Source organism: Notolepis coatsorum, assembly GCF_963971535.1.
Source record: "Notolepis coatsorum genome assembly, chromosome: 7".
Classification (NCBI taxonomy): domain Eukaryota; kingdom Metazoa; phylum Chordata; class Actinopteri; order Aulopiformes; family Paralepididae; genus Notolepis; species Notolepis coatsorum.
Genome location: NC_140171.1, coordinates 34,362,427 through 34,388,222, shown reverse-complemented (window position 1 = coordinate 34,388,222; position 25,796 = coordinate 34,362,427). Strand labels below are relative to the sequence as shown.

Sequence of the window (25,796 nt, the reverse complement as noted above, 5' to 3'; positions counted from 1 at the left end):
ACATGCAAATGGACCTTGTAGAAGTGGAGCAATCTTCCATTTACTTGGGTATGTACTTTTAGGCAAATCTTCTGAAAATATGGCTAGGGGTTAAGAGGTTAATTGCTTGAATTGTCTGATGTTTCTGTATTTATTAACGCACTATGGCATTTGTGAATCTAACAACTCGACCACACTGTTAATTTAAATACTCAGTGTATTGTGGAGTATAAAAAAGATTGTGAATATCCAAAGAGGTACTATCCAAAGAGGGGTCCGGGAGGGGGGGGTTCGAGCTGGAGCATATGTGTGTAGGTTTTTAGATAACAGGTATTAGGGGTATATCCTGTATAAGACATTGGTATAAATGGTAATTTCGTTGGATATACACTGTGTATTAATGCTTGTGTATCTTATCGTGTGTTGTCATGTTTGTTTATATGTGTGTTTAAAAAATTATAAAAAAAAATAATAATAATAAATGTGAATAAAGATGAATAATGTGTATTGGGCTGATAGACAGCATATATATAAAATAGTGCAAGTTGATTGGCAAGGAGCCTGGGCAAATGTCCGACTTACATCAAGGAACCCGGATCATCAACAAATCAATCTTAACTATATTCACAGGACATACTTGACTCCTATAAGACTGTGCCGAATGGGGCTCAAACAAGATTCCAAATGCACCCAATGTACAAATGGGGACGAAGGGACATTTATGCACATGTATTGGGACTGCTCACCAGTTAAGGCATTCTGGGAAGATGTGACCCAACAAATATCAAAACTCGTATCTTGGAATATACCTGTACACCCCTCGGTATTGCTGTTGAATGATGTTTTTGAGTTTGCAGTGAATCCACAGCTAAAGAGATTGGTTTTATCGGGTATCACAGTAGCCAAAAAGCTGATCGCATCACGCTGGTTTCAACCGGAAAAAATGTGCCGTAAAGTTTGGTTTCTTACATATCTCGATGTAATTTACCATGAAATATCTACAGCAAGAATTCTGGGTCTCAATGAATCCAAAATGTCAATGTGGTTAGAAGTGGTGGAGAGAATAAAAGCTAGCTTATAATGGTAGTGTCTGGTTAGGTGCGAGGGATAGTGGAGGTACTTCTCAAGGTGGGGTCCGGGAGGGGGGGTTTCGAGCTGAGCATATGTATGTAGGGTTTTTTTTTAGATAACAGGTATTATGGGTATATCTTATATAAAACAACTAACCAAAATGTGATCTCATTGGATGTGCCCTGACAATTAATGCTTGTATATCTTATCGTGTGTTGTCATGTTTGTTTATATGTTTGTTTTAAAAAAGAATAAAAAAATAAAATACAAAAAAAAAATAGTGCAAGTGATTTCTGGGATCCACCAACCACTGTGGTCAAGGGACAAAACGATTATCTGCCCTTCTTAGGAACATAGGCTACAAATAAATGAAGCAGGCCTACCTGAGGAGCGCTGCTGGCTTGTCTGGTAGCCACAGGCAGACAGATCACGTTGGGAATGACATGACCTCCATCCATCAACACTACATGGGACTTGGGGAGAACTTGACTTGTAGCCAACATGGAACCTGGGGCTTTGAGGATAGTTTGACTCGTGGCAGATTGGAGTAGAAACATCGGCAGGGCTACTTGGTTGGCTTGGCTTGTGTTCGCCAGCGGTACTTGGTTATTGGGTACGACTTGACCTGTAGACATCAATAGAGTAAAGTAAAATTGTTATGTGGATGATCTGCAGCAGCTTTTAAAGGTGGAAAAGAAGGAATTGTACAAATTAAAATGCTGGTTTGATACAAACAAGCCATCATTAATTCTGAATAAAACCAAATTCATGCTTTGATTTTGATTTTATTACGGATCCCCATTAGCTGGTGCCATGGCAACCAGCTAGTCTTCCTGGGGTCCACACAAAAAAAACATACAAAAACAATTATTGCAAAACAGAATTATTAAAAGTCAGTACTCAACATACAATACACAATGAAACTAACAATTAAGATGGCTAAAATTACATGCAAGCAAAGAAACAGAAAACAAAATACAAAACAAAATACAAAATACAGTGTTAAATACAATTTAAGATTGTTTTTAAAATTGAATCTTTTTAAGAATTGCCTTTAGAATGTTCATCAATGTTACTAAAACATCAATTTCACCATACCTTTAAAAAGAAAAGAAAAAACACACAAAGTAATCAGAAGAAGTTTTGGATAACATGGCTGCAGCTACACTCATGCATGACATATTAATTTCCTTCCGGATTATGGCTCCTTTGAGTTTCTTTTTGAAACTGTCCTTGTTTTCCGTCCGTATAATATGTAATGGGATCCTATTCCAGTATGTTATTGCTCTATACATTGCAGTTTTCTTTAGAGCGTTGGTTCTAGGCAGAGGTAGGGTGAAGCGACTACTTGAAGCATGTCTGGTATTATGGTCATGTCTATCATTGGTGGATAAAAGCATAGAATACAATTGAGTGGGTTTACCCAAGGTACAAATGTTCTTTAAAAACCTAATCAAACTGCATGCTAGTCTCTCCTCCACCCTCATCCACGACAGTCTAGCATGCATTCCCTCCACACTATTCCTTATAGAGCAGTGAAGAGTGAGTCGGGCAGCTCTATTTTGAGTGAGCTGGAGTTTACTAAGCTCTTGCTTTGACGCGCTAGACCAAATTGCTGGGCAGTAGTCAAGATGGGACAAGACTAAAGATTGTACTACCATTTTAATTGTTGTATTCGTTAGGAGGTAGGCATTTATTCGTATTAGGGAGATGTTTCTACTCATCCTGGTAACCATGTTATTAATCTGGGTAGACCAAAGTAGTGCCTCGTCAATAGTTACACCCAACAATTTGGCCTCCTTCACTTGTTCAATACCAGCGTCTTGTAATGAGAGACTCAGTCTATGCTCCGACCTTAACACTTTGAGTGCCACGCCCGAGATTATTCGGGTTTACGCCCCGACCGTTGAGTGCCACGCCCGAGAATATTCGGGTTATTTTTATTTTTATTTTATTAGCGATCTGAAATCATATTGCATCACGCGAGCCTACCGTTGGAGATCCAGGGACCGCCGGCGCTCAGATCTGAAAAAAGCGCCCCCTATCGTCTCCCAGATGGTAAATCACCCTTTTGGAATGGACTCAATGAAAGTGAATGGGAGAACGGATTTCTGACTCCACATTTGACACTGATGCAGCCGGGGTCTACCAGAGTTCATTCTGGAGCCTCTGAGCCGCGGCAATTATGTGTTATACTGTACACACGGTGGATCAATACATTTATCGATTTTTTAGAATGGCGATCGGAAATTGGAATAAACCATTTGGATACCATCTGACCTCAGGTAAGGGAGCTATGTTATCAGTGTTAGGATAATCCGACTCGTTTTCACGGAGATATAAGCGTTTCCACTATATGTGATATAGCTGTTTTGACTGTAAAAGCCATGAGGAAATAACAGCAGCGATTATCAGCGCACGGCACGAGCGTGCGTGCGCACACATATACTATCGATCATCTAGCGTTTATTTGAAAACGATTCATAAATAGGCCAACAAATGACAACGTTCTGGAATATTCCAGTAAAAGGCGATTATCATAGAATGTGTTGTTTTTCCCCGGAAAACGGGTGATTTTCAAAATGCTATCAAACAGAAATGAAGCGATAAAAATACAATCTGCCTTGCCAATGTTGACTGGAAAATGAGTCTTTGATAAGCGACGGGCAGATTAGACACATAGCCATAATTTAAAACATAGATTAGGCGATATTAACGTTAACATTGGGAGTAGATGGTGGCATCAAGGGGGTAAAAAGGAAAACCCGGCGTGGCACTCAAAGTGTTAAGGCATATTTAGAGCCGAGTATAAGACATTTTGTTTTTGCTACATTTTAGTCTGTTTTCAGTTATCCAATTCGAAATCATAAATAATTCACTCTGAAGTATCTTATTCACTTGTTCTGTGCTCTCAGCGGATGCATATATAGTTGTATCATCAGCATAAATCGCTGTACCTGCACTTTCCAATACATAAGGCATATCATTTACAAATATAGAGTAAAGGAGGGGTCCAAGACAACTTCCTTGGGGAATACCACACCGGAGTGTTACCATATTTGACATGGAACCATTAAATATAACACATTGTTGTCTATTAGACAAGTAGCTTCTCATCCATTCCATGGCAGTGTCTTCAAACCCATATGTGTGTAATTTCAATAATAATAGGTCATGATCTATGATGTCGAAAGCCGCACTGAAATCCAAGAGCACTGTACCCACAACTAACTTCCTATCGATCAGCTGTAGCCAGCTATCTGTAAGAGACGTTAAAGCAGTTCCTGTAGAGTATCCTACTTTGTATGCATGCTGGAAATCAGAATTAATGTTGTTTTCGTTGAAATACTTTTGAATCTGCTTGAACACAATTCCTTCCAATAACTTACCTATTACTGGTAAAATACTAATGGGCCTACTGTTTGAACCTGTAAATGGCTCTTTACAGTTCTTTGGTAGTAGAGTTACTTTGGCTATTTTCCTAGGCTGAGGAAAGACCCTGTCTTCAAAACATAAATTAAATATATGCGATAGTGGCTTAGCCACAAATTTTGCAGACATTTGTAGCAGTTTTCCATTCAGATTATCAACACCACAAGGTTTATCTGGTTTAAGTGCTAGGAGTAGCTTTTCAATATCATTTGGACTTGTGGTCCTGAATTTAAATCGGCATTTCTTGTCATACATTATATGTTTTTTAATTACAGAGTCTGACAGCTTACCACTCATTGGCAACATTTGATTTCTAATTGTGTTTACTTTGGAAACAAAGTAGTTGTTGAAATGGGTTGCAATGTCAAATGGTTTAGTGATGAATATACCATCTGACTCAATAAATGATGGCGTTTTGCCCATTTTATTTCTACCCATAGCTTCATTCAATGTTTTCCATAGTCTCTTACTGTCCCCTTTACACTCCTCCAATCTGGTTTCATTTCAAACCTTTATTCATACTTGTGAAAGCACTGAGGTTTCCCTCATTTACAGTGATGACGAGTTAACAAAGGACACAAATATCATAACAGTTAATAATTACAATGAATTACAATTACTACAATGATGGATTAAAAACAATTACATGATTCAGTACATAGGTCAAGTGCAATGCCTTTAAACTCCATGAATGACGGGAATGTTCCGAGCTTTAGAGTCTTTTGCAGGGTATTCCATGTGTATGGAGCATCGTAGGAGAAGGCAGATTTTCCAAGCTCAGACCGAACTCGAGGCACCCTGAGCAAAAGCCGATCATTCGAACGAGTTTGGTAGGTGACACTCCAGACCAACAAAGATGTAATATAAGGTGGAAGTTTGCCAATAATTGCTTTGTAGATAAAAAGATACCCATGATAACTACGTCGCAACGAGAGAGATGGCCAGCCTACCCTCTCATACAAAAGACAATGGTGAGCATCATATTTGTCACCCGTAATAAATCTTAGGGCGGAGTGGTAGGCAGAATCCAAAGGCCTTAATGCAGACGCAGACGCATGCCTGTAAATGACATCACCATAGTCCAATATTGACAAAAAAACAGCCTGTATAATTCTTTTCCTACAGAACATAGGAAAACTAGCGCGGTTACGGTACAAGAAACCAATCTTTTGCCGTAATTTTGTAGCTAGGTTATCTACCGGTATATGGAATTTAAAAGAAAGTTTATCATCCAGCCATATACCAAGATATTTATACTCACTAACTCTTTCAATATACAAACCATTTGCTGTTGTTAGGTGTAGCATGTCATAATCTATAACCCTGGCTCTAGAAAACATCATAGACTTGGTTTTACTAGCATTAAGCACTAACTTGAGCTTAGCTAGAGCATTTTGGAGAGTGTCAAACGCAAGCTGCAGGTTCACAATAGCTTCCTGAACAGTATCCGCAATGCAGTAGACAACTGTATCATCCGCACAAAGATGAGCCTGACAACCTGCTAGTGCTGAAAGACTAGAAACAATATCATTAATATAGATTGTAAAGAGGACCGGCCCCAATACCGAACCCTGTGGTACACCCTTAGACAATGGCAGGAAATCAGATTGAAAGTTACCTGAATTCACAGATTGACACCTTGAAGATAAATAGTCCTGAATAATAATAATAATAATTGATAATAATGTTTTTTCTTCTGCCTATTCATTTTGGTTATTTTGTTTCTCAATGAGCGGTAAACTTTCCAATCTTCTGGATTCTCTAATGCAATAGCTACTTTTTTCAGTCTGTCTCTTTCTTTAATGCCGTTTTTCAATTCAGGATCCAGCCAGGGTGTTTTAATTGCTCTGACGGAGAGCTTCTTTACAGGAGCGTGTTTGTCACAGACATCTGTAAATAATTCCATAAACTTCTCTAATGCAGCCTCTGTATGCCTTGTCTCTAGCACAGTATTCCAGAGTAAATTTTTTACATCATTAATAAACTCATCCTCAGAAAATGTCTTATATATTCTTTTATAAATTATTTGGAAATCGCAAAATACAGAACTCCATCTGGAAATTGAAAATGTCAAAATCGATAGTCTTAACTCTTTCTCTGCCAACAACGATTAAACTCGTTATTGGCTGCCAAACGTTGAACGCCAACAACAAGTATACTCGTTATTTGATCGTTATTTCTTTTATTCGATATTTCCATTCATTATCCATCCAGGGAGCCTGGTGTTATCATAAGGAATGACGGGCGGCTACGTGGCGTAGTGGGCAAGGCGCTTGCCACGAATGCAGAGACGCTGGGCTCGCCACAGGTAAGAGCAATTTAACGTAAATTTCAGCTTGATTGTGACTTGTTTTCATAGCCATCGCCCTGATCAGCGTATGTTGTTGTACTAACGAATGCCGTTATTGACAATCAATTAATCAGAAACGACCCCCCCCTTTCATGCATTAATGATGGAACATAATACTGATCATATGCATTTGAATTTTTAATTGTAGCGTGTGTAGGGACGAAATGTCAATGGATTAAGTATAATACATGTCGCAGGCTATTACTAGCCTCCCAGGAATTACCCTAAACCACTCTAAAACCATACTTATGTTCACCACAGTATAAAAAAATACAAATGGAATGTATGGATGGAAAAATTATTTCTTTTTCACATCTTGAACGATAGATACTCGATGTCAAATGGGCCATAGTATTGCATCCATAGCTATAATATAGAATATAGTTATAGCCCTGCAAACAAGGTGACCGACTCCATTGGTTTAATGCGTGGCAGCGCATAGCCATATCCCGGAAACAGCGTGGCAGTGAATGAGTTAATAGACCACGAACTCTGCTGGAAACCACACATAAAATATCTATGCTCAAAGATTGCGAGAAGCTTGGGAATTCTGGGTAAAACTAAATAAATCTTAAATCAGAAATCACTGTACACTCTGTATTGCACACTCATTTGTACCCTACCAGTCATATTGTGTTGAAGTTTGGGGAAATACATATAAAACCAACCTACAAAAGATATGCACACTGCAGAAAAATACCTATAAGGATTGTACATCATGCTGGTTATAGAGATCATACCAATTGTTTATTTATTAAAAGTCAAACTCTGAAACTTAAAGATTTGGTTAAATTCAAAACTGCACAATTCATGTTTAAAGTAACACAAAATATAGTCCCTGGCAACATACAAAAAAATGTCATGGGCAGAGATCTAAGAGGGAAATTGAATTTAAAACAACCTATTGTCCGTACAACTCTCAAAAGCAAGTGCATCTCAGTTTGTGGGGTATCCATTTGGAATGGCTTTGATGTAGCAATAAAAACAAGTAATACTATTAAAATGTTTAAATGCAGATATAAACAGGAAGGTAGAGTATAAATTAGAGGAGCTTGAAAATAACATGAACTAGTATTTTTGTAATTATTTATTTATCTTTTGCTATAGTGGATAGGTATATATATATATTTTTTTTTTATATTGATAAATAACTTATTACCTATTAATATGATATTGTAAGGAAGGGGCAGGACCAGATAAGCTTTGCTTCTTTCTGTCACTTCTTGAATAAAACCATTCGTCTTGAGCTATGTTGACTATTGCTTCCATGTCTAGGAAGATATATTTTATTTGTATTTAATTTTTTTTTTTTTATTTATTTAGTTTAATGTTTATGGTTGTTCGAGATAAATAAAAATCCAATCAAAGAGCTTGGGCATTGGTGACAGCTTGACTTGTAGATACTGAAGGAGCGGCTATTCTTGAGATGACAAGACTTCTATGGGAATCTATGCACAGGCACTGGTGCCAGGGTGGGGATAGGCTGACTTGTAACCACCAGTGGGATTAGGGTGTTGGTGTTTGGTTGTCCGGTAGCTAGTGGGATTAGGGTGTTGGTGTTTGGTTGTCCGGTAGCTAGTGGGATTAGGGGGTGGTTGTTTGGTTGTCCGGTAGCTAGCAGTTTGTGATAAAGACTTGCTTTATTGTATCGGAATCGATCATCTCAAAATGTTGTGCATCTCTCCGAGATTGCGCGGATGTAAAGCATAGAATCTTGAAATATCTAGATTTTCTCTGGACTGCGTCTAATCCGCTGTATATATCCATTTATCATATATCCGTCTGTCACTATAGCCAATGGAAATACTAGAAATGGTCATGTGGACTGAGAGAACCAATGGAAAATTCCTATTGTTTCTCAATAGTCCAGTGCGCTCAGGCGGCTGGGTGGCGCAGCGGTCTAAGCGCTCGTCACCAACGCGTGAGACACCGGTATCGAATCTGGCTGTCAGCGTTGCCTCCGGCTTGGGCCGGCCGTCATACTGACTCAATTGGCAGAGTCAGCGGGAGGAGAGTCGATGGGTGGTAATCTGGTCGTTGTAAACAGCGACTCCTACAGGTCGGTCAGGGTGCTTGCACAGCAAGGACAGGAGATGTCGAGGGTAGTGTGTGAGCCTCCCACACGTTACACCTCGCCAATGAGAGTCCGCGCTGGCAGGTGAAAAGAAGTGGCTGGCTGACTCCGCATGTATCAGAGGGGACATGCGATAGATTCTTCAACCCTCCCTACGACTGACCAGTGGGGGGCACATGCGCGCAACGATCAAGACAGGGGAGGGGGGAATTGGCACGACTAAATTGGGATGGGATAAAAAGTGGATCAAAAAAGAAATTGTCCAGTGCGCTCCACAGAAAGGGCCGTCAGATAGACGCATTGGTTGCGCGTAATGTAAGATAGACCGATAAGAGAGAGGAGCTTGTCTCTGGTTTTATAATAAAATGGCAAAAAGACAAAGGTATAATGTTCAGTGCAAATGTGTATGTCGTTTACAGTTTATTATGCCACCTATGCAGCTTGTTTATTTTGTCCATTCTATGCCTCTGCCACAAATGTATGTCTTAGTTATAAGGTGGTCTGTCACAGAGTTAAAATGTTTTCACTATCAATATATTAAATTAGCCATTGTTTTTGTTTCTGGCCCGCCATAAAAATGGCTTGGAAAAATTTGGCCCGAGGCCAAACTTAATTGCTGACCCCTGGTGTAGAGTGACATGGCAGAAGTTCCTGTATCATTTAAAAACATCACAAAATGGAGACAAGAAATGCATTATGCCCAACTATTCTCAATTGACATTTCAGATGGACTTTGTTCAAATATTTCTTAATCTTAAAAGAGAATGTGTTAAACACTGTGTTAAACCTTCTAGAAGGTTGACGGTTTACATTGTGTTGGATGATAATCCAGATAGATTCTTTGTGATTATATTAGGCAGGCGGACCGGTAGGATTAGCAGAACAAGTGCTGAGTGGAGAAGAAGGAGTGCAGAGAGAAGAGTTTGTTTAATTGGTAGTATGACTACTGCTACTAGCATCATGTTTAACTGGTGGTATGACTACTGCTACTAGCATAATGTTTAACTGGTGGTATGGTATGACTACTGGTCAAGTCATAGGTATTGGGTCTTGGTATTGAGTGTTGGTATAGAGTCTTGGGTCTTGGTATTGAGTGTTAGTATCGAGTCTTGGTACCGAGTCTTGGTATTGAGTGTGTGTGTTTGGTGTGGCTACAGCGTACCTGGTTGTTGCATTATAAACAATGTGGGTGTCATCCCTGACGCAGCATTGACATTATGAAGCGCTGTTGTCTTCAGCTGTTGCTCCAACTGTCCCAGCTTGTCTCTCAGAGCCTGGTTCTCCTTCAGCACGGTGGAGTACAACTCTCTGAACACTCTGCTGATTTTAGGGACTGCCTCCCTCACCATCGCGTCAATGACGCGTGAGAACTGGGTCTGGGAAATAAAGTGCAAACTTGTGAGATGGAGCCGACGTTAGTTAAACGCCTCTGGTTGGAACATTTACAGAGACCGGCCAGTAGCCTAAAAGATAAATAAGTCGGCCAGTAGCCTAAAGACAAAGAGGCCGGACAATAACCTAAAGATAAAGAAGCCAGACAATAACCAAAAGATAAAGAAGCCTGACAATAACCTAAAGATAAAGAAGCTGGACAATAACCTAAAAGATAAAGAAGCCGGATAATAACCTAAAGATAAAGAAGCCGGACAATAACCTAAAAGATAAAGAAGCCGGATAATAACCTAAAGATAAAGAAGCCGGATAATAACCTAAAGATAAAGAAGCCGGCCAGTAGCCTAAAGATAAAGAAGCCGGCCAGTAGCCTAAAGGTAAAGAGGCCAGTAAGCTAAAGGCAAAGAGGCCAGTAACCTAACGGTAAAGAGGCCAGTAGCCTAAAGGTAAAGAGGCCAGTAGCCTAAAGGTAATGAGGCCAGTAGCCTAAAAGTAAAGAGGCCAGTAGCCTAACGGTAAAGAGGCCAGTAGCCTAAAGGCAAAGAGGCCAGTAACCTAAAGGTAAAGAGGCCAGAGGCCAGTAGCCTAAAGGTAAAGAAACCAGTAGCCTAAAGGTAAAGAGGCCAGTAGCCTAAAGGTAAAGAGGCCAGTAGCCTAAAGGTAAAGAGGCCAGTAACGATTGTACTATTCTTTTTTTCCCCATATAGCAATCGGATAATGTTAAGGAAAACATTTCAGGAAAAAAATGGTAGGGGCTAGAAACGTTGACTGAATAAATTATTCGCATGGATGTGTATGCGGCTGCCATTCTTAAAGGCCTCATGAAATCAAAATAGATGTTCTTTTATCACATACTGTATGTTTTGCACTGATTGTCACTGATTGTGAAATCAGAAGGACAGTTGGGTAAAGGAGGGAAGTCAGTCATTAACCATTTCACTACCACACTACAGAAGGTTAACCCTTTACTAGCACACTACCGACGGTTAGTGGGATAGTAAAGGGTTAACCTTCTGTAGTGTGGCAGTGAAAGGGTTAACCTGCTGTCGTGTTGCAGTGAAAGGGTTAACCGTTTGGTGGTGCGGCAGTGAAAGTGTTAATAAATTGTGCTACCATCTAGAATAGAAAATACTGGTGTAATCAAGCTATGTCCCATAGCTTGATTACCCCCTGGACATGCCTGGTTAACGCTATGCAGGTATTTACAGACAGATGTGGATAAATGTATATGTTAGGTATAAATAATATATATATGGTATACACAGCATTATTGTACATGTTATCATACAGTTATGTTGGTATATGCAGGTGTATAACCTGAATAATAACACCTGAAAAGACAGAGAAGAGAAGGTTACTGAATCATAAATGTTTGTTACATCTCAACTTATTATTACGTTAGATGTTAAGTTTTTCTGCTCACCTTTAGTTTCTTTGCAGTGTCGTTTCCCAAGGACTCCATGATGACGCCGACGACCGACCTGACGGCGATCAGCACAATCAGCCTGGTCTCACAGTCAAAAGTCCTGCTAGCTGCCGTTTCATCCATGGCCATGGCTGTTACCAAACACTGTCGGTAGTCGAACACAATTAAACGTTACTTGTTCATTTAACGTCAGCGGGTGTGGTTCAATAATAATAATACACTTTATTTGTATAGCACCTTTCATACAAGTAGACATAAGTCATAAAATAGACATGTGGATAAAATGAGCATAACATTGACAAAATAAAAGCAATGCATTAAGTGCAGACATAAAAATAGTCATAAAATACAAGCAATGCACACTATAGGGATGGCTAGTGTGACGTCACAAATTACTTGTGTCCACTAGCATGTTTAGTCTAATGCGGCCAATGTAAACAGCAATGGCTACAGCCCAGGAACCGGTCACCCTTTTTACTGTAACATCCTACTTCGCTGACTTCTCAAAGTCTGTGAAAAAGGGTCTCAACTCGTATAACTCAAACAGAGTTATAAATGTTAGTTTAATGCCAGATGAAACTTTAACTGGGAAAGTCCAGGCCTCAATGAAAAAGAAGAGCTACTAGGTTGAGGTGAGACAGGGTGTTAGCAATAAAGCTAGCTAGTTAGCTGCCTGCCGTACCGGATAACGTTACCGGATCTCCTCACTGGTAAACAGGAATACCCTGAAGACTCTGGCAGGAGCACTCATTCAATGGTACTACGACTATGCATGCACCTCATGGTACCAAAGCACCTCAAAGGCGCTAAAAACAAAATTACAAACTTCTCAAAACAAACTGGTCAGACTACTGCTTGACCTTACTCCTAGAACCCACCTCACCCCTGCCCACTTTGACAACCTAGGATGGCTTAGAGTAGACGACAGAGTACAGCAACTTGCAATGGGCCTGGTCTACAAGATACACTACACGACCAAGGTACCCATGTACATGTCAAAATACTTCCCAAAGGTCAGTGAATACCACGATCACAACACCAGAGAGAGCTCCACAAATCATGTTAAACCCAGATTCGGCTCAAACAAGGGACTAAACACGTTTCGCAATTATGCCACATCAATGTGGAACGCCCTACCCAAAGCTGTAAAGGAATGTGAATCACTACCCACTTTCAAAAACACTCAAAAAACACCTACGGGAGACTGCAATTCTAAACTGGCCCCTGTAAATGTCCTAACACAACCCCCCCCCCCCCAATGTACAGTAAATGACCAAGTATGGTCTTGTCAATATTCCAATGTACAGTTTTGCTTGTTCAGTTGTACAGTGTCCCCCACCGCCACCCACTCCTCCTACCCAACCTCCCCCCCAACCTCCTCCAATGTACAGTTTCTATGTCAAAAGTATATACTCTCTTTTCTGGACTCTTTTCGTATCACAAACAGTACTGTATTTGCAAATCTGGTATGTCATAAATGTATAGATATAGCAGTACTGTCTATCTGTATATCATGTATGTCATATATGTTATGATGAATTGAAAATGGGGGACCCTGATGTAAATAAGACGAAAGTCTTTCTCTGGTCTGCATCCCCTTAACAATTGTATGTATTGAGCTGTACTGCACTGTACCCATTCTGCAATCTGTTAATAAAATGTTCAATCAATCAATCAGCTATATAGTGTTTATTAGCTATGTTAGAAAAAGTGGTTAGTTGACAACGTAACAGACAATGTTACAGATTTTCTATGTTTGGGCCTGGTTCAGCGCTTCCTTCATCCTCCACACTCGCAGGGAGCATTCTTTTTTTGCTTTTGGTGGGAATGGGATGGCTGATGTGGTCGGGGAAAGCCTTTCCCTCATTCCAGGCAAACGTGTTGGCCCAGCTGCTTTGCCATTGGGAAAATGCCACCCACTGACCCTTGAGTTATAGTTTGGGGTAGGGCTGCACGATTAATAAACAAAAAAAAAACGCAATCTCGATTCATAGACCTATGCGATCTCATTTCTAAATTATGACGATTTTCTAAATAATTTTTTTACTTACATTTTTTTTGGAAAAAATTTACTTTTTACCTAACTTTTTTAAATTATGACAAAAAATAGGAATCGTGTGAGAGAATCGTGATTCACATTTTAGCAAGAATCGTGCAGCTCTAGTTTGGGGTGAAGTGGTTTGTCAAAAGAAAATAAATTGATCAATACTTAGAGAACTAAATGGCAATGAACATCTTAACATCTCAGGCTCCCTCCAACTTAAGAAAAACTACTTCTATCATCAATGAGTTGTTTAGCTATATATAGGCCTACTAGTGTTTATTTTTGCGTAATTTTACCCTTCATAGTCTAATGATTTCCTATGCAGCACAGGCACTTGCCATCCTTCTTGTGTTAGCATAGGGAATATTACTGTTGTGTCATCCAAAAACACTTTCATTTAGAGGTAATTCACACCATGACCATGTTAAGTTCAAGTTTCTTTATTAGTTGCCATACAGAAATACAGGATACTTTTGTATGAAATGCTTCTTTCTGTTTGCTCCTGAGAGTGTGCTGCTAGGTAAAAATAGATAATTATAAAAAGTATAAAAATAGAAGTCAAGTACTTAAACAAGTGTAAACAAGACAAAAGAAATTCAATATACATATACAATGCAGAGTAGTTACAGTACAATATAAATGGGATGAGGTAGCTTGTGGTGCCACCTTGTGGTGGTAAGGTAAGGTGCAAGGCTTGGCCAATAAATATATAAAGTGCGTTAGTGTCTAAAGTGTGTAAGTGGGTGCTACAGTGAGTTGTCCATTTAAAGTGGGTGTGTACGTGTGGGTGTGTGTGCTGCGAGTGTGTTTGATGGTTTGTTACATAGTGTTAATTGTCATTGAGCATCCTGATGGCCTGGGGATTACTATCACAAGATCACGATAATGTTATCAGCTCTGGAAACGAGAGTGATAAATTCTGTTTGGCAAAGAAGGGGGCTAACGTCAGCTAACTATTTGGCTAACTGCAATGCATTTTCTGCTTTGCTGTCCAATGTCCACCAAAACACACACACACACACTTCTCACACTTTATAATTTTTGCCTCAACGTTATATAGACAGGTAACGCTATGTAAACTAAGTTTAGCGCTAACTAACGTTACCTACTAACCTACTAACTTACTCCTAAAACCCACCTTACCCCTGCCCATTTTGACAATCTAGGATGGCTTAGAGTAGACGACAGAGTACAGCAGCTTGCAATGGGCCTGGTCTACAAGATACACTACACCACTAAGATACCCATGTAACTGTCAAAATACTTCCTAAAGGTCAGTGAAGCCCATGACCACAACACCAGAGGGAGTTCCACAAATCACGTTCAACCCAGATTCGGCTCAAACAAGGGACTAAATATGTTTCGCAATTATGCCACAATAATGTGGAATGCCCTACCCACAGCCGTAAAGGAATGTGCACCCCTACCCTCCTTCAAAATCACTCTCAAAGAGCACCTACGGGTGGCTGCAATTAGAAACTGGCCCCGGTAAAATGTCAAAATACCCCCACCCAACCCCCTCCAATGTACAGTTTCTTCCTCTTCGGATGTATATATTTTTTATAATCTCTTTCTCTTACACAATACCGTATATTTGTATGTCTTGTATGTCATAAATGTCTTGATGAATTGAAAATAGAGGACCCTTATGTAAACAAGACAAAAGTATTTTTCTGGTCTTCATTCTCTTAGCAGTTGTTAGTAGTATTGAGCTGTACTGTACCCATTCTGCAATCTGTTAATAAAGCTTTTTTTTTTTTTTAATCTTTTTTCCCCTCCTTTTTCCTCCGATTTTCTCCCATCCCAATGTTAGTCGTTATGCCAATTCCCAATCCCCTTCCTGGTCGCTGCGCACTTACCCCCCACAGTCGGTCTGGGAGAGTGGAGGCTATCACGTGCTTCCTCCGACACACGTCTAGCCAATCAACCGCTTCTTTTCACCTGGCAGCGCGGACTCTCACTGAGAGCGTGTAACGTGTGGAAGGATCACACTACCGCCCTTAGATCCTATCCGCGCTTAGCAGGCGCCTCGACCGAACTGTAGGAGTCGCTGTTTACAACGACCCGGACCCACCCCGCCAGCTTCTCCCACCCTCTAACACCCCTTCCTGACAGGCAGCGACGCGAGCGAGCGTGATTGCGAAAATGATTAAAATTTATTAGTTTCATTCAGACTATCCTGACGTGCCGCGAGCGACAGCGAACTGAGCGGCGATGTCGTTCCCCCCTCAAATATTCGCTTGCTGTGTCTATAGTTGAGCGATTACGCGGCAGAGTCCCGCCCCTAAACACTTTCTATTGGTCGAGAAACGCAGGCTGCTTTGCCCCTGTGCTTCCAGGTAAATACACACACACAGAGACACACTCGGACAAGCGCTGCGTCATATCAGGACAGTGTCGCGCGCAATTTCGTCTCCAGTTCGCTCGCTCGCTCGCTGCCTGTCAGGAACCGGTGTAATACTGCCAATTGTATTAGTGTGAACGGCCAGCCAAGCTGGTGACAACCCCGGAGCTGTGAGCTGGATTCGAACAGGCGAATCCAGCGTCTCCGGGGTTGGTGACGAACGCAATCTCCGCTACGCCACCTGACCGCCCGTTAATAAAGTTTTCAATCAATCAATCAAACCTACTGCAGTAACGTTAGCCTAGCTAGGACTACTGGCACTAGCCTGTTTAGCCGGCCTGTTGCTAGCCTGCCTGTTAACTGTTATTGTTCATCATTGAGATCCAACTTAACTTACCGTATCAACTTCAGCCACCTTCTCTTCTCTTTGTTGTCGGGAGGAAAGCGGTAGTAAGAGAATGTTTTGTTGACATCATTTCTATTGCTGCAACACGGGACACCATTTTACTGCCTTTGAATATCCCGTCTGGAAGCAACAGGACACGGAAGTGGCATTTTGGAATATGATGACGTAGCACCTAGCCATCTGAGAGTAGAGGGAGTCGAGAGCATAGATATATAAAGACATGCAAATACTCACAACATCAGGCTGAGGTTCATCCTGAGACAAGTCCATTGGCAGGTTGTCTTCCGCTCTTCTAGAAGTGGTTGTGCTTCTTGTTGCTACCGGCTAAAATAAACATACGTAGTTTTGAGTGTCTAAAATGTGCTGTAATAAACACATTATTTATTCCTAAACTTGCAGAAAGAAAAACTAAAGTGTGACATTTAATCACATATTTATATATTGATATATCAATATACGTATACGTCTATTCTGCATCGAACATTGTACATATGTCTATACTGAACACTGTGACCTCATTTTCTACTTCTAATTTACATGCTATACTATGTTATTTGATACTATCTTGTCTAGCACAGTCTCTGGAGCGTAACAGTAAGAAGCATTTTGTATGAAAGTATTCTGTACTTCTGTATGACAACTATTAAAGAAACTTGAACTTGAAACTTGAACTTATACACCTTGAATTCTTGTTGGCCAATGATACACATACCATTTGAAGATGAGCTGGAAAGTTGAAAATTGTTGGCACAACACCATCTTTAAGCCGGACAGTCTGCCCCGTCCTGTCAAAGTCTTCACTCCTGAAGTGCTCACTGCAGAGCTTGGTCGTGCCAGAGGCAACAAAACCGTCTCTTCTTAGGGCAAGTTCCCACTGCCTCTTCCTCTCTCCGGTTTTGGGAAACCTTAAAAATATGAGAAAGGTAGCCAGATATATAAATTAGTCAACATTTTCCACCCTTCTTTCCTTTAAACATGAATTAAGGGTAAGGACAAAAATACACACCTAAATGCTCGTATTTTTGGGGTAATTGTATGTAGGTATGTATGTATGTATGTATGTATGTATGTATGTATGTATGTATGTATGTATGTATGTATGTATGTACTTTAAGAATAAGACAACCATACTAAAAGTGTTATAAAAAAAAGGTGTCCAAAAGAAACAGTACAATGATTTTGTTTGGTAGCAACATATTCTAAAAAGCCATTGGGTCAACAACAAACTTGCAATACTATTATCTCACATAGCCCCGCTGTTCCTGTGTAGCAGAACCTGTATATTGTACACCCACTAAGTAACTAATGATTGATTGATTGATTAATTGATTGATAACTTTATTAACAGATTGCAGAATGGGTACAGTACAGTACAGCTCAATACATACAATTGTTAAGGGGATGCAGACCAGAGAAAGACTTTCGTCTTGTTTACATCAGGGTCCCCCATTTTCAATTCATCATAACATATATGACACACACGACATACAGATAGACAGTACTGCTACATCTATACATTTATGACATACCAGATTTGCAAATACAGTACTGTTTGTGATACAAAAAGAGTCCAGAAAAGAGAGTATACATTTGACGTAGAAACTGTACATTGGAGGAGGTTGGGTAGGTGGGGTGGGGTGGGGACTGTACATTGGAGGTGGTTGGGTGTGGGGGGGGGGCTAATTATAGTCATAGTATTGTCATTTCTTACGCGTGAAAGGTGATCCCACGGGTTCTCGTTTTGAGACTACGCTCATTAGAGCATCCATAGGCTGCACAAAAGTCAGGCATCTTCACTGGTAGGCGTACTTCTGTAAACACAAAGCCAGCAATTTCCTGTATCATAATGAAAGTTGTTTTTAACAAACCTAACCGCCGCTTGGAAATCATGTACTCATGTTGAAAAGAAAGAGCAATGCTGCCTCTCCCACTGATGTAAAATCGCAGGGGTAAACTTTGTAATACTAGGTCTCACTCACATACTCTTGTTATTAGCCAGCTAATAAATACAACCACATTGCCTTCGACACTGTCAATCACTCCATTCTGATTGACAAGCTAAAAGCAATTGGTTTTGATAGTTTATCAGTGAGCTGGATACAATCCTACCTGGAGGGGAGAGAACAGATGGTGGAGGTAAATGGTACCCTATCCCCCCCCCTCACAGTGAACTGTGGTGTTCCACAAGGAAGCATACTAGGACCACTACTGTTCCTAATTTATGCAAATGACATGTTGTCAGCTTGTGACTGCAACTTGTTCCTGTTTGCGGACGACTCAGCCCTGCTGGTCTCTGACAAGAACAAGTTACAGGTTGAAAAAACCCTCAGCTCGGAACTAGGCAAAATCTGCATATGGCTCGCCGACAACAAACTATCATTACACATGGGCAAAACAGAGTCTGTAACTGAGGGGTACAATTCCCTGACTGTATTACTAGATATGATACTTACTACCACTACCTTTGTACTTAATATTCGGCCACCCAGTACACGGCATAAATATATTATGATGAACACTGTCACGTAGATGAAACGGATCCAACACAAATGTACGAATTAGAAATAGGTCTTTATTTCTACACAGCGATGGTGTGTAGAGCAAGCACTTAATCAAATCAATCACATTTATGAATGGGAATTAGTATGCACTTTTATGGCAAGAGTATTCGTCGGTATATCAATAGAGAATGTCCAATCTCTGAAGGCGCAGGTGGTACATATACGACCTGGAATAGTTTAAGGAATAACAGCAATGATACTTTAATGATTATATACTGGATACACTAGGGGGGGTTAATCCGGTCGCTTGTAAGCCGACAGGAGTAGGAAGGGGGGGGGGGGTAGAATCCGGCTGCCTCATCCGGCCAAGGGTATCCCAGGTGAACCCACTGTAGTGCCGTTCAATGCGCCGGCGATCCTTGGACCACAGATGAAAGCAGATGGACTCTTTGTGGGCCGGCGTCCTCCGGTCCACGGAGGAGAGACGTGAAGCGACCTCGTCTTGCAGAGCGTCTCCTCACCTTGCGTCCTCTCCAGGGGGGGGGGTTCCAACACACGGCAGTGTCGGGGGTCTTTATCCATGGAATAATCAACGTATACAAAGCATAATCCGTGCCTGGGAAGGCGGGCTGTCGTCGGTAGAATAATCCGGTATACAGGTCCACTCGCTCGTCGGCTCTGGGGCTCCTCGGGTGCAGCTTCACGTGGGGTCAACCACCCTGGATAAGCAGCCAGTTCTCTGCCCGAAACGATGGGGTACTGACTACGGTAGTATTCTCACCGCACGAAGCACTATATATTAACAGACTATTATTAGCTTAATAGACTACGTCCAACTCGACGATATAGTGCCAAATATGACTATTCAAATATTAATATACACGATGTCTCAATACCGATGGTAAGCCGAACTTGGCCTTACTCCCACACGTGGCGTCGCGGGGAGGCTTTACGTCTGTGACTCTATTGGAGGGTAAGAAACTGGACTGAAAAGGAAGTCCTACTTTAGTAGCGCAGTATATATACGCACTATGAACAAATAGTCCCATTAGTGGTGCGGTAGCCAGATTCCTACGCGGAACTAGGACTTGTTCGTACATGTTGAGCGGTACGTTTGAACTGGGTCTAGGGGGTATGGCAGCCTGGCACCAAGGTCTCAACCAATAGCAGAATGGAGACTATTATGGGATGTTCAGTAGGCTAGAATGGATATTCAATGCATATTGTACAAGGAATATACAAGGGATATCAGGGAATATTAGAGAATATACAAATACAATTAAATATATATATATAAATAAATATATATATTCGGTTTAATCTGGCCCTTCACAACAGAGTCCATCCTCTTCGGTTCAAATAACAAACTCAGCAAAACCGACGGCTTCTCAGTTACAGTGGGTGACAATATTGTCACAAGGAAAGATGAAATTACCTACCTGGGTTCCATCCTAGAGGCTAATCTTTCCTGTGACAAAATGGCATCCAATGTAATAAAAAAAGTCAATCAACAAACTCGATTCTTGTACCGGATCTCCTCCCTGGTAAACAAGAATACCCTGAAGACTCTGGCAGGAGCACTCATTCAAGGGTACTACGACTATGCTTGCACCTCATGGTACCAAAGCACCTCAAAGGCACTAAAAACCAAATTACAAACATCTCAAAACAAACTAGTCAGACTACTGCTTGACCTGACTCCTAGAACCCACCTCACCCCTGCACACTTTGCCAACCTAGGATGGCTTAGAGTAGACAACAGAGTACAGCAACTTGCAATGGGCCTGGTCTACAAGATACACTACACGACCAAGGTACCCATGTACATGTCAAAATACTTCCCAAAGGTCAGTGAATACCACGATCACAACACCAGAGGGAGCTCCACAAATCATGTAAAACCCAGATTCGGCTCAAACAAGGGACTAAACACGTTTCGCAATTATGCCACAACAATGTGGAACGCCCTACCCAAAGCTGTAAAGGAATGTGAATCACTACCCACCTTCAAAAACACTCTCAAAGAACACCTACGGGAGACTGCAATTCAAAACTGGCCCCTACAAATGTCCTAACCCAGTTGTACAATAAAGACCAAGCATGGCTTTGTCAGTATTCCAATGTACAGCCCCACCCAACCCCACCCCACCTACCCAACCTCCTCCAATGTACAGTTTCTATGTCAAATGTATGTCAGTATTCCAATGTACAGTGTCCCCCCCCCCCCCCCCCCACCTCCAATGTACAGCCCAACCCCACCTACCCAACCTCCCCCAATGCACAGTTTCTATGTCAAATGTATATACACTCTTTTTCTGGATTTTTTTAGTATCACAAACAGTACTGTATTTGAAAATCTAGTATGTCATAAATGTATAGATGTAGCAGTACTGTCTATCTGTATATCGTGTGTGTCATATGATGAATTGAAAATGGGGGACCCTGATGGAAACAAGACGAAAGTCTTTCTCAGGTCTGCATCCTCTTAACACTTTGAGTGCCGGGACCCGTCTTTAGACGTCTTTGCTGGCCATGCTAAAGTTGCCGGAGGACGCGTTACGTCGTCCTTATATCAATATTTCAAAAATCTGCGATCGGATTCATATGTCCCCTCCGCTGGCCTGAGATCCACCAGCAGGACCCACTGAGCTCTCTGGCGGTTCAGGAGCGCCATCTGGTGGCCGATCGGCGCAATCGCCAAACAGGATGTTGAATAGAGGTTGTCATGACGACCGTAGTACTTCCGGGCGCTCGCTATAGTTCATGGGACTCTGGCTCGTCACGCTACACGGTGATCGATTGGCAATAACTCGATAAACAACATGATTTGGACGTATATACCATTATACAAGCTGGAGATGGACAGGGTAAAAATATATCCCATAATGATAAGATTTCTACTCGACGATGATCGCCCAACGGCGCGCGGAGACTGGGGTGAGTTTCAGCGTGTAACGTTACCGTCTTCGATACTAACTGCTATTATCAACATTTGACCCACATTAGATGATTGGTATAACGCTGCCCACGGAATTATAAACGCCCCCTCGCCCATCCGGTCAACATCAGATGACGTGTAGTAACTTCTAGAAGTACGTCTAGTTGGAATTTTTTATATCGCGCTGATTGCCATCAAACTGTATTTCATCATCAATATAATGCATTTGGGGCTATATATCACGTTCTGGAGAAAGCTGCAGAAAGAGATGAAAACATACTTATACATTAGACCAGGGGTGGGCAATTATTTTTCCCGGGGGGCCGAATGAGCAACTGAAAATATGTTGGGGGGCCGGGCCAAAATTCCAAACTCAATTATGCATAATATACATTTTATTTCTATATAAAAAGCAGTAAATGGCATTGTTTTGACCCCTGGTAAGAGTGTATGTTATTATTTGGCAATTAAAAGGTGAGGTTATAGCTTTCAAAAATATAATTTATTCAAATAGAATTTATTTCCAAAATGATAAACAAAATGTGAAACATTAATAACAAAGGGAATTTTGAGTTTCATATACTATTGAAACAAGGATTTTCTTAGCTTTCTAAAGACATCACATCATCTTATAGCAAAAATAAACAAGACATGTCACTGAACTGTGTAAAGAAAAGTGTCCCAGTTTTGTAGCCTTTTTTACTTTACATGCCTATATTAAACATTTTATGTTTTCAGAACTGTGCAAAAAAAAGAAAAGAAAATATCAAGTGTCCCATTTCACTTGTTATATTTCCACATTTTAGTGTTCTTCAGTTCTTTTTTTTCATTCAGTGTGAGAAATCCAGTCTCTGTTGAGCTTTAACAAGTCCATCAAAGTCAGGTTGCATGTCTGAGGTGGAGATGCGAAGCACAGCTGCCAGATGTTCATCAGTGAGAGAGGATCTGTACCTGGACTTGGTAAACGTCATGACTGAGAATGTCTGTTCACATATGTAGGTGGATCCAAAGAGAACCAACATCTTCTGAGCATGTCTCCTAAGCGTATACTGTGCGTGTGAACGTTGACATAAAAAAAAAAAAAAAAGTAAAAAAAAAATATATATATATATTAAAAAAAAAAAAAAAAAAAAATTTTTTTTATTATCATGTAATCTTTCGCGGGCCGGTCAGAATCATCCCGCGGGCCGGATCCGGCCCGCGGGCCGTACAATGCCCAGGTCTGCATTAGACCATACTTTACTATGAATATGTGAATGAAAAAGTTTAACGTTGCTACACAATGAACAATACATATAGGACTTTGAATGGGCCCTAATAATGGCAATGTAGCAATAGAATTTAAAAAGTTATAGCCCTGCAAAGAAGGGGACTTTCTCCATAGACAAATAGCGCTGGCAATCTATGGTATATCATGAATTTAACCTTAGGCAGCCAAAGTGTTAACAATTGTATGTATTGAGCTGTACTGTACTGTACCCATTCTGCAATCTGTTAATAAACTTTTCAATCAATCAATCAATCCACAAAGATGGTCATTTAGACAAAAGATTAGGCTGTCATAAAATCGTTATTGGTCTCAGGAAAACCTAGCCTAGCCTAGCCTATATAATAATTGAAAAGCTCGATTGTGGTCTCACTCAGCCTTGATAGTAGCAAGTAGGCGTGACAGTGACACACAACTATTGATTGATTGATTGAAAAGTTTATTAACAGATTGCAGAATGGGTACAGTACAGTTCAATACATGATACAATTTTTAAGGGGATGCAGATCAGAGAAAGACTTTCGTCTTGTTTACATCAGGGTCCCCCATTTTCAATTCATCATAACATATATGACACACACGACATACAGATAGACAATACTGCTACATCTATACATTTATGACATACCAGATTTGCAAATACAGTACTGTTTGTTATACAAAAAGTGTCCAGAAAAAGAGTGTATATACATTTGATGTAGAAACTGTACATTGGAGGAGGTTGGGTGGGTGGGGGGGGGGGCTGTACATTGGAGGTGGGGGGGGGGACACTGTACACTGGAATACTGACAAAGCCATACTTAGTAATTTACTGTACAACTGGGTTAGGACATGTGTAGGGGCCAGTTTCGAATTGCAGTCTCCTGTAGGTGTTCTTTGAGTGTTTTTGAAAGTGGGTAGTGATTCACATCCTTTACAGCTTTGGGTAGGGCGTTCCACATTGATGTGGCATAATTGCGAAACGTGTTTAGTCCCTTGTTTGAGCCGAATCTGGGTTTAACATGATTTGTGGAGCTCCCTCTGGTGTTGTGATCGTGGTATTCACTGACCTTTGGGAAGTATTTTGACATGTACATGGGTACCTTGGTCGTGTAGTGTATCTTGTAGACCAGGCCCATTGCAAGTTGCTGTACTCTGTCGTCTACTCTAAGCCATCCTAGGTTGTCAAAGTGGGCAGGGGTGAGGTGGGTTCTAGGAGTCAGGTCAAGCAGTAGTCTGACTAGTTTGTTTTGAGATGTTTGTAATTTGTTTTTTAGTGCCTTTGAGGTGCTTTGGTACCATGAGGTGCAAGCATAGTCGTAGTACCCTTGAATGAGTGCTCCTGCCAGAGTCTTCAGGGTATTCTTGTTTACCAGAGAGGAGATCCGGTACAAGAATCGAGTTCGTTGGTGGACTTTTTTTATTACATTGGATGCCATTTTGTCACAGGAAAGATTAGCCTGATGTCTGCGTCCTCTCCTCTGGTTTTAAACTCCTTGGTTGCTGTTGAGGTCAGATTCAGACTTGAGCTGACCGCACGTAACCTGGAGGGGGGAGCCTAAGACTGTCTCATCATCACCAAAGTGCTATCCCCCTGCTATGATGGCAACTGTAGTCATATCCAAACTCCTCCCCCTCCGGTCCTAGCTGATGGCAAATGTAATTAGTCAAGGCCGGAATTTCTCTCCATCCCCCCTCCCCTCGGGGTGCTCTGAGACACACAGACTCACGGCTAGTTTAGCATGTCTCAACAAATTTCATTTCAACCTTTATTTAAAGTCGTAAGCATCTGAGGTTTCCCTCATTTACAGAAACGACGATTGTACAGTACATAATAAAAACAATATTCACAGAAATTTAAACACCAGAGTAAAACAAATTAAAAACATTTAAAAATAATTTAAAAATATCAACTAAAACAGTTACAGGTAGTCACACAATGGTCATGTTTGTATTAATTAAGGGTTGTGCCATTATTGCTATGCAAATGTAATAATTGTGAATGATTTTCTGTAATGAGTTGTATGTGTTGTATCAGGCATCCTTGACTTCCAAGGACAACGATGTAAATAAGTCATTGGCTTTTTCGTTTCTCTCCTTGACAAAAGCAAATATGTGAAATAATGATCTGTATATGTTTTGTTGTCTAAATAAATACCTACCTACCTACCTACCTCTAGGATGGAACCCAGGTAGGTAATTTCATCTTTCCTTGTGACAATATTGTCACCCACTGTAACTGAGAAGCCGTCGGTCTTGCTGAGTTTGTTATTTGAACCGAAGAGAATGGACTCTGTTTTGCCCATGTGTAATGATAGTTTGTTGTCGGCGAGCCATATGCAGATTTTGCCTAGTTCCGAGCTGAGGGCTTTTTCAACCTGTAACTTGTTCTTGTCAGAGACCAGCAGGGCTGAGTCGTCCGCAAACAGGAACAAGTTGCAGTCACAAGCTGACAACATATAACGCTGAATCTTACCGTGGCTTCCTCGCGCCGCTGGCAGATGAGCGTGGAACAGAATTTTTTCTATTATGGGATGGAGAAATGCCAGATCCATTTCCAGGTTGTATAATAGTATATACGTCCACATCATGT

The 25,796-nt window shown here is 40.9% G+C and overlaps 1 protein-coding gene across 1 annotated transcript in view; it reads right to left on the bottom strand.

The window, feature by feature from the left end:
• Positions 1 to 18,309, bottom strand: part of LOC311231617 (uncharacterized protein) — a gene marked incomplete at both ends in the record, with an annotated part of 31,313 nt that extends 13,004 nt beyond the window's left edge. The window contains 6 exons of the mRNA XM_084318245.1: positions 1,434 to 1,675; positions 10,069 to 10,282; positions 11,722 to 11,868; positions 16,753 to 16,842; positions 17,231 to 17,423; positions 18,230 to 18,309. Coding sequence (XP_084174371.1) covers positions 1,434 to 1,675; positions 10,069 to 10,282; positions 11,722 to 11,868; positions 16,753 to 16,842; positions 17,231 to 17,423; positions 18,230 to 18,309 — 966 coding nt within the window. The remainder of the gene's footprint in view (positions 1 to 1,433; positions 1,676 to 10,068; positions 10,283 to 11,721; positions 11,869 to 16,752; positions 16,843 to 17,230; positions 17,424 to 18,229) is intronic.
• Between the last annotated feature and the right edge of the window lie 7,487 nt (positions 18,310 to 25,796).